The sequence below is a fragment of the Mixophyes fleayi genome, chromosome 5 (genome assembly GCF_038048845.1).
Source record: "Mixophyes fleayi isolate aMixFle1 chromosome 5, aMixFle1.hap1, whole genome shotgun sequence".
Classification (NCBI taxonomy): Eukaryota; Metazoa; Chordata; class Amphibia; order Anura; family Limnodynastidae; genus Mixophyes; species Mixophyes fleayi.
In genome coordinates this window covers 186,706,101-186,721,321 of record NC_134406.1, presented here as the reverse complement: position 1 = coordinate 186,721,321, position 15,221 = coordinate 186,706,101, and the positions used below count along the sequence as shown (strand labels likewise).

Here is a 15,221-nt window from a genome sequence, read left to right as displayed (position 1 = left end):
GAAGACAATTCTTCCTTTCTGTAGTACGGAAAAATCCAATTTCTAAATAAAATAAAGCAACTAGAAGATGTGCAGGGAGGCGGATAAACCGCTAGAGAAACATTTTGCAGAAGTGTAAACGTCACTTCAAAGTCCAACCTCTGACATCTCTAGAAACACCCTTCACTAAATAAAACTTTTTTAGTTTCTTTCCTAAAACTCTGCTTGGTTTCTCTTCATTTATGGCCTAAATTAACCACGAGAGCTGTATTACATGTGGAAATTTTGTGTGTGAAGCTCTTTATTACTTTGCTTGGAGTACACCTGAAAATGTGCTCCTCTACTGAAGTACAGCTTCAAGATATGTACCATTAAATGTATAGGATCAGACCCAAAGCCTGCCATCTTTTGTGGTGTAGAAATGTCTGCAACCCCCTTCTGTGCAACATGTAACGCCAGCAAAAATGTATAATCTCCAACATTTTATGTCATTTGAGTAATCTCGCTTCACAAATCTTTTCGGAGTGCTTTGCAATGAATGCCGTCACTCCGCCCAAGTCCCCAACTTGGTGGAAATCCCACTTACATGAATCGAGGAACACAGCGAATCCACAGCTGGTTTCACATCTGCAGATGATTTTCCGTAAATTACTTTCAAAATGCTCTCCAATTTCCTTTGCATTTTATAAAAAAAAGTTTGTGTGCCTGAGACGTAAGGTGAACATTACATCCAAAGAAACAGCAAAACAAATAAACATTACACATTATGCTTTGTGTCTACTTTTGACATCCTTTTTTGTTTAACTTATTTTTCTTTTTCCTTTAGGGGGTGATGTCCTGAGTCAGTTTGAACTTGACTTTCATTATCTAGAGTCAAAATGGTGAGAAAAGTATGAAGAACACATGTGTTTAGCCTTACAATTCAGGTCTTAATAAGGGTTATATTTAGAAGGAATGCTATCCTATGCATAAAAATGAAATACAACCTAAATGATTAACTGTGCAACTCACACTTGCCTCTCTATCCAACACCCACTCCATAAGTAGGCTAAATTAAAAAAGGAAATAAGTTAAATAAATAAATAAATAATTAAATAAATTAACTTAAAAATATTTCTATGTTGGCCCCTAAACTGTCTTTCCCTAGCATGTGCCTGGTTTGACTATTGTCGTGTACCTTGAACATGTGATTGATAGATAATTGCAACCGGTCTGTATCTAGTCGGTTGTGATACATATATTCTACTGTTACATGATCGACATTTATATGGTCGACACCATAATATAAATAGGGTTGGAAAGTCGACAATAATAACATAGAAAGCATTATTAGGTTGACAATTCAAATGTAGACAGTATTAATAGATTGACAATAATATACTTAACCCTATCCCTAATCCTATCCCTAACCATATAATACTCTGTGCATACAAATTGTCGACCTAATAATACTGTCTACATTTGAATTGTTGACCTAATAATACTGTCGACACTAGAATTGTCGACCTACTGTTGTCAACTCTCTGAATGTCAACCAAATGAATGTCTAGCCGTCGACTTCAGACTGCACTAACAGGCCCCAGTGAAGCAAGAAGTGATCTGTTTACTCAGCCGAAGTACTACGTGGCTGAATCCCATCCAATTTGGCCACCCACATATGTAAGTGAATTGTACAGTGACCCTGTTGCTCAGCACTTGGACCAAGCAGAAGGATTGGCCATGTGTAGCTAGCTTCACGGTATTTGAAGAGCCAATCATAACACAATAGGAAGACGATAGGCTTCTTTGCCCATAGTAACTTGTGAGCACAAATAAGGCACACAGACACATGCGCAAAGGGATATATTTGCTTACACTCATACGTGGTGGAATGATAGACTTATTTTCTCTTAGATTCCTTCCACTATATAGAGCATGTCCATGTATTCAAGATGTTATATATGATGCTATGTATGCTGTCATGGCGTTTGCATATTTAGGAGCATTTATAACTGCTTATATATTATTATTTTTTAATACTGTATGTGATTTCAGTAATTCTTTCACCCTTTTCTGTGGGGTTCTTTGTAGAAACTATACACAATGCAGAGTGATCTTTGGACATGCTGTGTAGAAGGAGAGCAAGGAGTCTACATATTGGGTTTGAGTTACAGCATACAATAAATATTACTACCTGCCCAACCCCCTATTTTATGCCACTCACAAGAGTATTTTCTGACTAATACAAACAATTGTTTTCACACATTTCACCACAATTACCTATTGTGCTTTTGTGAGTGTAATAAACAAACACAGTACTCTCTCTCTTTCCTTATCCTCTAGGTATATACCAGTGAAGGACCTTGTTAATATATATAAGGAATTATATAATGGTACAGTCATAGAAGAAAGTACAATTATTGACTGCACGTATATACTCTTTCTTCAATTGTGAGTAGAAACATGACAAATGCAATCACAAAGAGATTCATAAGTAATGTATGATTATTGATGCATACTTATCTGTTTTAGGTATGGTGAATATTTTGCCGTCTCGATGGTAAATAACTGCAATTTATTTCGTCAATGTTATATTTTAATATATAAATTGTATATTACAATTTTTGATCATTGAAGCATGTTGCTGTTATTACATTTGTTTTCTTTGGTTAGCTTTACTCTTCATATGCTAGTAAATCCCCCTTCCTTCTGGAGAGATTCAATGAATATTTTCTTGGCGGAGTTGATGACATGGCATTTTGGTCAACAAACATATTTCATTTAACCAGCTTCATGTTGGAAAATGGCACCAGGTAAGTTACCATTGGGATTTTTTTCTTAAGTCAGGCTTGATATGTTTAACTTATTGAAGATAAAGTAAGGTACAATTACCTAATAGCAAAATGCTGTCCCATTTGCTGTCGGGCATAGACCTGTTGAAAGTTCAGTCTAATGATGCTCTGATGTGTCCGATTACTATTGTAAATTAGCTGCTGGTGGATGTCTAATATGAAAAGTTTGTTCCATCTCATCCGGCAAATGCTCAGTGAGAATGAGATCTGTTGACTGGGGATGACACTGCACCATCAACTCACTGTCAAGTTTCTCAGAAACTGTAGGGCTATTATAACCTAATGAATGAATCATCTTCCTGATGGATACACTGCTGCCATGTTCAGATATTCTGTGGCATTTCAATGTTGCACTTCTCGTATAAATAGATCCAATGTGTATCACAGTTTTTTCCATCATATCCTGGTCTTACCATCAATGTGAAACTTTAGAAATCGGGATTCATCTGCCTAAAATATGTTTTCTTTACGTTTTATCAATTCTACAGTTTCCATTGTCTTTCTTTTTTATAGCATCATGGAACCACAACACAACAATGTAATATACTGTATAAACCTCTTTCAGCACCACTGTTGTACAAGACAGATTAGCCCCAACCAGCTCTTTTACCAATGCATTGTTGTTGATCACATATTAGGCACTGAATGTTATGTGACCGGTGGACCAATAAGCTCAATAAGCTCCTGTGACACCGTAATGTGTTAATACATCAACAACCTGGTTGCTTCTGATACACTCTTGCTGGTGAATCTGTCTCACATTGCCATGTCCATTCTCTCTATGATTTGCAGACATATGAAGGACAGTTGCATCTAATAAACTCAGTATAGGAAACTTTTAGAAATTTTGCAGAACAAATCTTTTTATTTGCCACTAAAAATGTGATCCATTGTTCATCTGTGGAACTGTTAAGGGGTACTAATATAGGCCTCAGATTGCTACGCTAAATATGACCCTTCTCATACTGTAAATTGTACATGGACATAGAGCAAGAAACACTAATTTAGACAGGACATAGGGAACAGAGTAAGAGAGATGGAGAAGAACAAGACTACTTTAAAGGCAACACAACAGCAGGGAAAAGGACAGGTACAAATCACTAAAAGGACAGCTGTTTTCTTCAAAGAATGGCCATAGCTTTAATTTAACAAGGGGTTAAAACAGTAGCCACTGGGGTCAGCTCCTCCCTTCACCAGCAGCATTAGGTTGTCGGTGAAGGAGGTTTCAGTTAGTTAAATGGGGGGAATTCACTATGGCTTGGCAATGAGCCCTGGCATGATAAATTGAAGCGGCAGGATATTTTGTATCGCTGCGGTATGGTCAGTGAGCAGCAATGTTAAATAGACCACCAAGTCTCAATCTATATTTTAACAGGATGCATTTTACAACTTTCAGTCACACTTCTGTGCAATTGTAGGAGTGCTTCAACCAACGTAATGTAGAAGGTCCATAAAATAAAAACAAATACTGGGGAATTGATTAATATAGGGTTCTAAGTATTCACTTTTGTTTTACATTTCAGCGATTGCTATATGCCTGAAAACCCTATCTTCATACAGTGTAATGCACAGACAAGAGGCATCAATGTGTGAGTAGAGCAAATGATGTCAGTGTACTCAAACATGAATTTTGAACACACTTCTATGCATATATGTATAAATTAGTTGGGAGTCATTTTTTGTTTTGATCACTAGATTGGTAAAGTTTTATTCTGAAGTACAGTGAGTTATTTTCTATAGAAAAAAATATAAAAGCTGCTGCCAAAACAGTTATTTAAGAGGAAGAGGCCAACATCATCGTAGTGAGAAAAGCCATTATTGAGGCTTGTTGAAATAGTTTAGAAGTTTGGTTCCTTCTGCACCAGACAGGTGTTGTGAATCAGCCAGCAGTTGCTCACCTATTTTGTGTTGCACATATCTCAATTTTGTAGCTTTCAGTTAATGTTATTCTTTCACAATGATGTTTTTCCATCAGAGGACCATGCAGCTTGAACTTAGAAGTAAATCATCAACACAGTTATTGAACCTGGCCTGCCCAACAATTTGTACAAGAGTCTCAACATCCTGGGTTGTAATTTGGTTAATCACATAAACTTACCAGTCCTTGATTTAAATATTCTTGGTTCTCCTTATCTGCTCATGTATTCATTTTTTTTTGGTTAACCACATTATAACAATTGGAAAATATTATTTCAGGCACCTCAAAGAGATTATGTTTTAATGTTTTTAGCACCTAATTACTTTTACCCAAATGTGGGAAGAATGAGACTGCAAGTCATTCCAGCCCTGGTTAGTCATTGGCAGTAGGGACACGGTTGCATATGACATGTACACATAGAGATATTGCAATCATAGATGTCAGAACAGCAAGTGGTGTGACCCTTCAAAAAGAGGTATCTAGATATCTATGGGGCTGTCACACACCCAGCTTACAAATTATAAATTATTTTGGGTCAAGATGAGTAAATTCTATGAAGATCATGATTGGAAGGTGGTTGGAACGAGATTTTTAAACAGGACCAGCAATCAAATGAAACGACTATCTTTACATTTGGAACAACTGTCATTCATTGTGTAATCCGAATGGTCGTTTATCGGGTGATTGGCCCGATATATTGGCTGAAAAACCTGTAGTGTGTACCTAGCCTTAGTTTAGAAGTCCCAGAAACATGTGTAAAAACCATTAAATCTGTAAACCTGTGTGCATTTGGTTTAGGAAAATGTGCATTATAAGTGAGGTTTTCCAGTAATGAAAACAGGATTTGTCCAGGACAAACTGGGTCACATGAGAGCTATAAACATGTTGTCAAGAGACATGGAGCCACTATCCTACTCTTTAACGAAGACACTTTTGGAGCATACGTTTCATGCCTTTTCACCATGATGATATGTTTTATGCTTGTAATAACACATAGATTACTACCTTATAGCCAAGAAAAAACACGCTTGCAGAATAGTGGATACTACAGAGACTTTAATTCATCAATCATGAGGTCAGTTGGAGCAGAGATGATCTCATCAGAATCCGGAGTGTACTTTCAAATGAATCAATGGGCAGAGGTAAATGTCATTCAACTGTGCTTGTTGCTTCTGATAACACTAGTGCGTTTCCTTAGCATGTCGCTAAATCTATGAAAGAAGTGTATAACAATGTGATTAGATTCATTAATTTACAATTAAAATGAATACTTTGGGAAATTGCATTGGTTATGAAGAAGAAAAGTTGTAAAAGTTCTCCAGTGGTGGAACTACCATTGGTGTGGCAGGTGCAGTGCTCTGGGGCCCACGTAGACAATGGGGCCCGCTGCACAGCAGACGCAGAGGGTTAGAACTAGCGAGCTGTGAGCCCCGGTTCCCCCCTCCCCACACCAGGGCAAACAGCTCGCTAGTTCCGCCTCTGTACAGGTCTATCACAAAACTCATGAAGGCATATGAAAATAAATGAAACCCATAAGAATTGAACTGTTGTAGCTACATCCAAACATAATAATGTTGTCAGTACATGCAATGAACATGATTACTATTTATCATCATGTCACCATTACAGAGGTCCATGCTGCTGATAGCCAATGCCACTCGAGCTGTGGATATGAGTAAAATGTTTAAAGTACAGTACGCAAACCATATTTCTACTCCTTCAGCCACCTACTTTGTGAGTTCACCTTATTCTAGGCTTGGATGGTGAGTACATGAGTGAATGAGAACAGATAATTTCATTACTTAATAAAGTGGCATAGGTAACTCAGCCAATGAATCTATAAACTTATATCTCTTAATCCTAATTTTATTTTGTTTAATCAAAGAACATCAATTGATTTGTATAAATTAACTCATGTAATGTTGTAAAAGGACATTTTAAATAAAAATCTATCTTTGGGTAATGTTTACAAAACGACTTTCATCCAAATGAGAGTAGAAAAGACATTTATTTACATTACAGCCATTTTACTAACTGGGCGGGCACTGAATATTCATGTATTCCTGACCACTCAGCTCTTCCATGTGTCCTCCAAGCAAATCTAATTTCCAGGATGCCCACTGTTGGATGTTATAGGCTGTCAGGATTGGAGCCATGCTGTTCAATAGCTAGCAGCGGGAACATGAAGCTGCTGACTATAAGTAGCACCAACACAGGCATTATTACAAAAGACTTGTGGTAAGCTTGCAGCTGTGTGGAATTTGGAGGCGATAGGGTTTGGGTTAGAAGAACACAAATAGTTTTTTATAGTAACCGTTTTATTGTTATATCATTATCACGTGTCGGGGCCGGCACTCAGGTCCCGGAACACTTACCTGCTCCATGCAGGGCTCCCTGGCGGCGCTGAACGCCGCATCTGTACGATGACGGTGGCAATCTTGGATTGTTCTGTGCATGCGTAGATCTGATCTTATTTTGAAACCTCTTCTACTCTACTATTGGGGCCTTTTTCATTAACAAGGAATGTAAGGTAACTCACCCTGCAGTCAGGTGCCTGTTCTTTGTGTGTCAAGCCCTGACAGTGCACAGATGTAGCTCTCTTTGCTCCTGCTGGTATACTCTGCTGTTCCAGTGACTTCTTCGCTGCTTTTCAGTGCCACTCATCCACAACTATAACCTCCTTCTGTTCATCCTGCTGTTCCAGTGACTCCTTGGCTGCTGTTCAGTGCCACTCGTCTACAACTATCATCTCCTCATGTTCAGCCTCCTGCTCCAGTGATTCCTTGGTTGCTGTTCAGTGCCACTTATCTGTGACTGGCTCTTCCTCAAGTCTATCCACCATTCTGCGGCATCGCTTTGCAAGGGTTTCTCCCATTCCTGTGTTCTCCATACGGGTCTCGTCTAACAGACCTGCGACCTTCTGGGAAGTGGTTGCAAAGCCCATACCTCCTTGAGGGGGTTCCTAGTGAAGACAACATGTCCCATTAGACTCCACACCTCTGGTGGAGTAGTGCTGAGTTAGACAGATCCGGGGATCCCATATTCTATTCCTGATCGTGACAATTACTGTGTTCTGTAACTATACTTTTGTTTCCATGAATTTAATTTTGTTTATTCTGTCTTTAATAATTAAATTTTTTACATTTGAATGTATTGCTAGTCAATAAATATTTGCCTGTCTGACAGAGAAAATAATGTGCTGATATTTTCTACTATACAGGTCAATCATAACAGCTGATCTTAACCATGACGGCTGGGATGATTTGATTGTCGGAGCCCCTGGTTCCAGTACTTTGGGCCATGTTCAAACGGGCTGTGTGTACATTGTGTACAGTAATGATTCAGGACTGCCTTCTGTCAACATGGATTTAGACAGCGACGCTGATGTCTTGCTGAGAGGCTTTGAGGTGATAACTTGTATGCTAACTCTCTTGAATATTTTGCAATTTATAATACTAAAATGTTAATGAAATAATAAACTATGATAGCAGGACATGATAACACAACATTGATTGTGAGGCAGTTTATGGACAGTTTTCAGGCTTCATAAAATAAACTATGGCTATATTTTTACATTGTATTACCACTATCTCCAAAATATTAAATATAGGTTTGTTATCTGCTAAAAAAAATCTCAAATATAAAATAAGATCTAATTTTGGCCATAATTTATATGTAGATGTTTTATTGTTGGAATATAAGTCATACTTGCCAACTCTCCAAAATTCGGCTCCTGCATCCTGCAATTCTCTGGCCAAAACAACGCAATTTGCGGTGAATCGCGTCAATTCCGTCATGGGAGGCGGGACCAAAATGTCGTGACTGACGTGCCCCGTCCCCTCCCGCCCACTAGGCACGCCACTCTCCCGGACTGCACTGCCTGAAAGTAGGCAAGTATGATATAAGTTTCTACATTGCAAAGCTGTAGCTTTTTTCTTTCATAGCTCCATGGTTTTTCACTGTTATGCAAATACTTTACTGCTTTATCTTTCATTGCATATACAGTAGATCAGATAACGGTAAATTAATTAATCTGAGCAAATTATATCACTAGGTTAAACTCCTGACTGCTGTACAAGGCACTTGTAGACAAATATACTTCATTACGATTTTTTGTTTTACTCTCCAGCCCTCTGGCAGATTTGGTTCTTCATTGGCCGTGCTAGACTTCAATGCTGATGGACAACTTGATTTGGCCGTGGGAGCTTCATCTACAGGGTCCAGTCAACTTACGTATACAGTAAGTATACTGAGCTTGTTGTACAGTACAAATACATTGTGTTCAGGTTTTTATTAGCACATAGTGAACATGAAAGCGAACACATGTAATAAAATTCAGAATATAAGTAAATAAATTTCTGTTAGGGTGCTCCACTAAGGTATGCAGCTGTATATGATGGTAGAATATCCACCAATATTCAAATGTCAACATATATACAAAAGGTTCATATATACATTTGCGCTCCCTTCTTAGCACAACAGGAAACCACAATTCTGCTATGTTGTCACTCACCGGACCGTGAGTGCCTCTTCCCGGACATTTAGGAACCGTGGCCGTCCACCATCCTGAGGGTCTGCGCATGCGCAGCCCTTTTCTATACTTCAGTGTATACCCCTTTAACTTAATTGGCAGATCAGGCAACCTCCCTATATTAAGCACCTGTGGTCACCACCACGTTGCCTGATCTTGGAGTCTCATTCCTCATGAGTCTCTGAAGGTGTTCCTGTATTACTTGTGTATTCAGTGCTGCTGATTCCTGTGGTTTCCAAACCACTTCTACTACTGTGGTTCCATACCACTTCTACCATCTACTGTGTCATCATGACTGTTTACTCATTGCTATCCGCTGCCTCCGTGCACTCCAGCTTTTACCTCACTCACCTGCTTCTCATCAAGTCTGTTTGCTGATTTCTATCCGCTGCCTCTGTGCACTACAGTCTCCTGCTTGCAACTCGCCTGTGTTCAACATCGTGACTGCCAGCTGACTGTTATCCGCTGCCTCTGTGCACTACAGTCTCCTGCTTGCAACTCGCCTGTGTTCAACATCGTGACTGCCAGCTGACTACTATCTGCTGCCTCTGTGCACTACCGTCTCCTGCTCGCAACTCGCCTGTGTTCAACATCGTGACTGCCAGCTGACTACTATCCGCTGCCTCTGTGCACTACAGTCTCCTGCTTGCAACTCGCCTGTGTTCAACATCGTGACTGCCAGCTGATTACTATCCGCTGCCTCCGTGCACTACACTCTCATCTCATCTCTGCTGTGGCTTCCTCGAGACTGCCGCTTTTCATTACCATCTGCTACCCTTCGTGATCTACAGCTCCTGCCCTGCGCTGCACTCCTGTTTCCCATCGCTGTTGGTTCCTGTGGTTGCTACTGGTTACCTCCGTGTGCCGCTGAGTCCTGCCGCTGTGGTCAGCGCTATCGTCCATCTCCTGCTGATCCACTCTCCACGCCTTCACGTGTTCCACTGGTCTCTACCCTCCTGTCGGCATTGGATTTGTATCTCATCTACTACCCTCTGCTGGATCATCTCCATTCTCCTGGGTTTCCTATGAGTCCAGTTCCACGTGTTGCTGACTCCTGTGGATTCGTGTCCCTGTCGGTCTACTCACCTGTGCGCTGCACCTGCTAGACCGCTGCTTCTCCTATCCAGGGACTTCCTATCCAGTCGGCCTCCAGCCGCTCAGGTACCGCTGCAATCCCATCTGACTGCTACTGCTGAACCACGGTATGCATACTTCTCATTGACTGTGCTGTGTATTGCATATCTTGCTGGACTGTGTTTGGTTCTCTCTGGAGTCTGCTATCCGCTGAGTCTATTGCCATCATTGACTGTGTTATCATTGTGCTGGACTACTTCAAGAGACTTTCTAGATTGCAGACCTGATCAGTCATTTACATATATATATACCTATATTGTGCATATTACTGTGGATCGTGTATAAGGTGCCTGTGTATATCCTGTGTTGCTGTCTTCCCCCGTGCACCTCCTCACATATATATGCAGTGGTACAACTTGCTGATGTCAGACCACTGATCCCTGTTTCCGGTATCACCTGTTCCATTATCCTCTCACATAGCAGTGGTACAACTTGCTACCGCAGACCACTGACTACCTGGATACCTCCACTTGGATTCCATTCCTTCACTCAGACAGCGGTACAACTTGCTACCCGCAGACCGCTGACTCTCATCACCTCCTTGTTTCTGTTGGACATTCCTCCTCACTATAGCAGTGGTACAACTTGCTATCGCAGACCACTGACTACCTTCACGTGTCCTTGTCCATACAGTTCCTTGTGTATCATTACCTCAGTATTACCAGTGTTGCTAGTCATAGACTTTCCTGAGCATCTCATCGGTCATCATTTCACGTTCCGTGATCACCCAGCTACCAGAGTACCCTATTACCATCTACATTGCTCTGGTAAGCCTACCATCTGGTGATCCCTGGGTAAAGACTCCTAGTGCCCGTGACAGTAAGATCAGGCCATGACAGACCCAGATGTGGAACCTACCGCCAAAGAGATGCTGCAACATCTGGTTAGCCGTGTGGAGCAACAGGATGCCCGCCAACAGCTGTTACTTCAGTGTTATCAGTCATTAACCTCCCAAGGAACATCTGGACAGACTGTGACAGCTACTACTGAAGCTCCTGTGCTTTCCTCCGTTTCCCCATTGCCATCCCAGGTGTCTATAGCTTCCACGCTTCACCTGCCTACTCCGTCAAAGTACGATGGAGACCCCAAAACTTGTAGGGGTTTCCTTAACCAATGTTCAGTCCATTTTGAGCTCCAACCTCAAAATTTTTCTACCCATCGTTCCAGAGTGGCCTATCTTATCTCTTTGTTTTCAGGACAAGCCCTGGCTTGGGCCTCCCCTCTGTGGGAGAGGAACGATCCAATATTACAAGATAGTGCCAAATTCATTTCTACATTCCGAAGTGTGTTCGATGAACCGGGTCGTGTGACCTCCGCTGCTTCCAGCATCCTCCGTCTGCGACAAGGATCTCATACTGTAGGCCAGTACGTCATTCAATTTAGGATCTTAGCCTCTGAACTTCAGTGGAACACTGAAGCCCTAGTTGCCGCCTTCTGGCAGGGGCTTTCCGATAAAATTAAAGATGCACTGACTACCCAAGAGCTTCCTTCGTCACTTGAAGATTTGATCTCTCTATGCCATCGTGTTGATATGAGATTTCGTGAAAGAGAGGCTGAGAAAACGACTTCTGCTAAAGCACCTTTTCGTTCTAACCCTCAATTTCGTCCAGTGTCACCCGCTGTGATTCCCATGGAGATTGGACGTTCCAAGTTATCTTCTGAGGAGAGGAAACGAAGAGTTAAGAATAGACTCTGTATCTATTGTGCTGATTCCACTCATGTCCTCAGCTCCTGCCCTAAGAGATCGGGAAATGCCAGGCCCTAACTAGTTCTGGAGAGGTGAAGTTAGGGTCCCTGGAGTCCTCTCCATCGTCTATGAAATCTAAAGTCTGCGCTTTTGATGTGACTATTTCCTTTGCTACCAAGACCTTTGAGTCACAGGCATTGATTGACTCCGGAGCAGCAGGAAATTTTATTTCCAAATCGTTAGTTAATCAATGGTCTCTACCAATGATTACCTTAAAAACTCCCATTACTGTGACGGCTATCGATGGATCACGTCTCATCAACGGTCTCATCACCCAGAGTACGTCTCCAGTAACCCTTCAGATTGGTGCTCTGCATCATGAAGAGATATCGTTTTTAATTCTTCCTGTTACGACAAGTCCGATTGTCCTAGGCCTTCCATGGCTTCAGTGTCACTCTCCCCAGATTGACTGGCGCACCCCTCAAGTCACGTCTTGGGGGCCTGAATGTCACCATCATTGCCTTTCCCAAGTCATTCCTCTCAAGGTACAGCAAGCTTCCATTTCAGCTATTTCACCGGGACTCCCTCCTCAATATGCTTCATTTACCGATGTTTTTGATAAAGCTCAGTCTGAACGTCTTCCTCCTCATCGTTCTTGGGATTGTCCGATTGATCTTCTTCCTGGCAAGACTCCTCCCAGAGGCCGGGTCTATCCACTCTCGTTACCTGAAACTCAAGCTACATCTGAATATATACGGGAGAACCTCCAGCGTGGGTTCATTCGACCTTCCACCTCGCCCGCTGGAGCTGGGTTCTTCTTTGTCAAAAAGAAGGATGGATCATTACGCCCTTGTATAGATTTTCGTGGACTCAATGCCATTACTATCAAGAACCGGTATCCCATTCCGTTGATCACTGAGCTATTTGACCGCATCAAGGGAGCCCGTATTTTTACTAAGTTGGATCTTCGTGGTGCTTACAATTTAATCAGAATCCGTTCCGGTGACGAATGGAAGACGGCGTTTAACACCAGAGACGGGCATTACGAATATCTGGTAATGCCTTTCGGGCTATGTAATGCCCCCGCTGTTTTTCAGGGCTTCATTAATGAGATTTTTCGGGACTTATTATATGTATGTGTCGTCGTCTACCTGGACGACATATTGATTTTTTCACAGGACCTGCCTTCTCACCACCAACATGTGGCAGAAGTCCTCTCCAGGCTACGGAAAAATTCATTGTTCTGTAAATTAGAAAAATGTTCATTCGAATTACCCCAGATTCCATTCTTGGGGTATATTGTTTCCGGAGTTGGTCTGAAGATGGATCCTGACAAAGTAAATGCTGTACTACATTGGCCCCAGCCAACTACTCTTCGTGCCATCCAGCGTTTTTTAGGTTTTGCCAATTACTATAGACGCTTCATTCAAGATTTTTCTTCCATTGCATCTCCTATTGTGGCCCTGACTCGTAAAGGGGCTAATCCTAAGCAATGGTCTACTGAGGCTATTCAAGCCTTTCAAACATTAAAAGAGTCCTTCTCTTCGGCTCCAATCCTTCGTCAGCCTGATGTGACACTCCCTTTTTTCCTAGAAGTAGATGCCTCTAATGTGGGCTTAGGAGCTATTCTCTCCCAACGCTCGGAACAGCAAAAATTCCACCCTTGTGCCTTCTATTCTCGGGGTCTCCTACCCGCAGAGAAGAATTATACCATCGGAGACAAGGAATTACTGGCTATCAAAGCCGCATTAGAGGAATGGAGATACTTGTTGGAGGGAGCTCGCCATCCGGTGACGATCTTCACGGATCATAAGAACTTGTCATATCTTCAGTCTGCCCAATGCTTGAACCCTCGTCAAGCAAGATGGTCTCTTTTCTTTTCCCGTTTTGAATTAATAATTACCTTCAAACCAGCTGCCAAGAACAAAAAAGCTGATGCCTTATCTAGAGCCTTTGCTACGTCCTCTGATATAGAAGAGGTTTCCAACCATACCATTCTAGACCCCAAATGTATCTCACTGGCTGCTTCATCCACCAAAACGCTACCATTTGGGAAGACCCTCGTGCCTTCTACTCTAAGGAGGAAAATCCTTTCGTGGTTCCATGCCTCTCGTTTTTCTGGACACGCCGGTGAACACAAGACTTTTGAGATCCTCTCTCGAAGTTACTGGTGGCCTTCAATGAGGAGAGACGTCAAAGAGTTCATTGCTTCCTGTGAATTATGTTCGCAATTCAAATCCTCCCGCAGAACCCCAGCAGGGTTGCTGCGACCACTACCCATTCCGTCCAAACCATGGACCCATATTAGTATGGATTTCGTTACTGACTTACCACCTAGTAAGAACCATAACACTATTTGGGTGGTAGTGGACAGATTTTCGAAGATGGCTCATTTCATCCCTCTGTCTGGTTTGCCTTCCTCGTCTATCCTGGCTGAACATTTCATTAAAGAGATCTTCCGTATCCATGGATGTCCATCTGAGATTGTGTCTGATAGAGGAGTACAATTCGTGTCCAGATTCTGGCGAGCCCTTTGTAAAACCTTGGGCATACGATTAGCACTCTCATCTTCTTACCATCCACAATCCAATGGACAAACCGAACGTGTCAATCAAGATCTTGAGACTTTTATAAGGATATTTTCATCAGCCAATCAAGACAACTGGGTAGAGTTACTCCCTTGGGCTGAGTTCGCCCATAACAACATGTACCATGAGTCATCATCCAAAACTCCATTCTTTGTGGTCTACGGTCACCATCCGTCTTTTCCGGAATTTCCTGCCCTCCCGCCCACCCAAGTTCCTGCGGTGGAGACTGTTTGTCAGACCTTTAAAAATATCTGGTCTCAGGTTAGAACCTGTTTAAAGAAGACATCTGTCAAATATAAATCTTTCGCTGATAAGAAAAGGCGGGCTATTCCACCACTAAAAATTGGAGATCGTGTCTGGTTATCCACAAAAAATATTCGTTTGAAGGTTCCATCCATGAAATTCGCCCCTCGTTTTATTGGTCCATATAGGATCATTCAAGTTATCAATCCAGTATGTGTGAAACTCCTTCTTCCTAAGAGTCTTCGGATTTCTAATGCCTTCCATGTATCTTTGCTCAAACCTCTTATTATCAACCGTTTTTCAACTCCTC

At 41.7% G+C, this 15,221-nt stretch overlaps 1 protein-coding gene across 3 annotated transcripts in view; it reads left to right on the top strand.

Moving 5' to 3' along the window:
- The window catches only part of GPLD1 (glycosylphosphatidylinositol specific phospholipase D1), a 66,269-nt gene that overhangs the window by 24,393 nt on the left and 26,655 nt on the right, over nucleotides 1-15,221 (top strand). For 2 of the 3 annotated variants that reach the window (XM_075213147.1, XM_075213145.1), the window contains exons 7-15: nucleotides 806-860; nucleotides 2,302-2,409; nucleotides 2,491-2,518; nucleotides 2,632-2,771; nucleotides 4,334-4,399; nucleotides 5,726-5,870; nucleotides 6,358-6,491; nucleotides 7,949-8,135; nucleotides 8,858-8,968. In XM_075213147.1, coding sequence (XP_075069248.1) covers nucleotides 806-860; nucleotides 2,302-2,409; nucleotides 2,491-2,518; nucleotides 2,632-2,771; nucleotides 4,334-4,399; nucleotides 5,726-5,870; nucleotides 6,358-6,491; nucleotides 7,949-8,135; nucleotides 8,858-8,968 — 974 coding nt within the window. The remainder of the gene's footprint in view (nucleotides 1-805; nucleotides 861-2,301; nucleotides 2,410-2,490; nucleotides 2,519-2,631; nucleotides 2,772-4,333; nucleotides 4,400-5,725; nucleotides 5,871-6,357; nucleotides 6,492-7,948; nucleotides 8,136-8,857; nucleotides 8,969-15,221) is intronic. The other variant, XM_075213148.1, reaches the window with a different exon arrangement.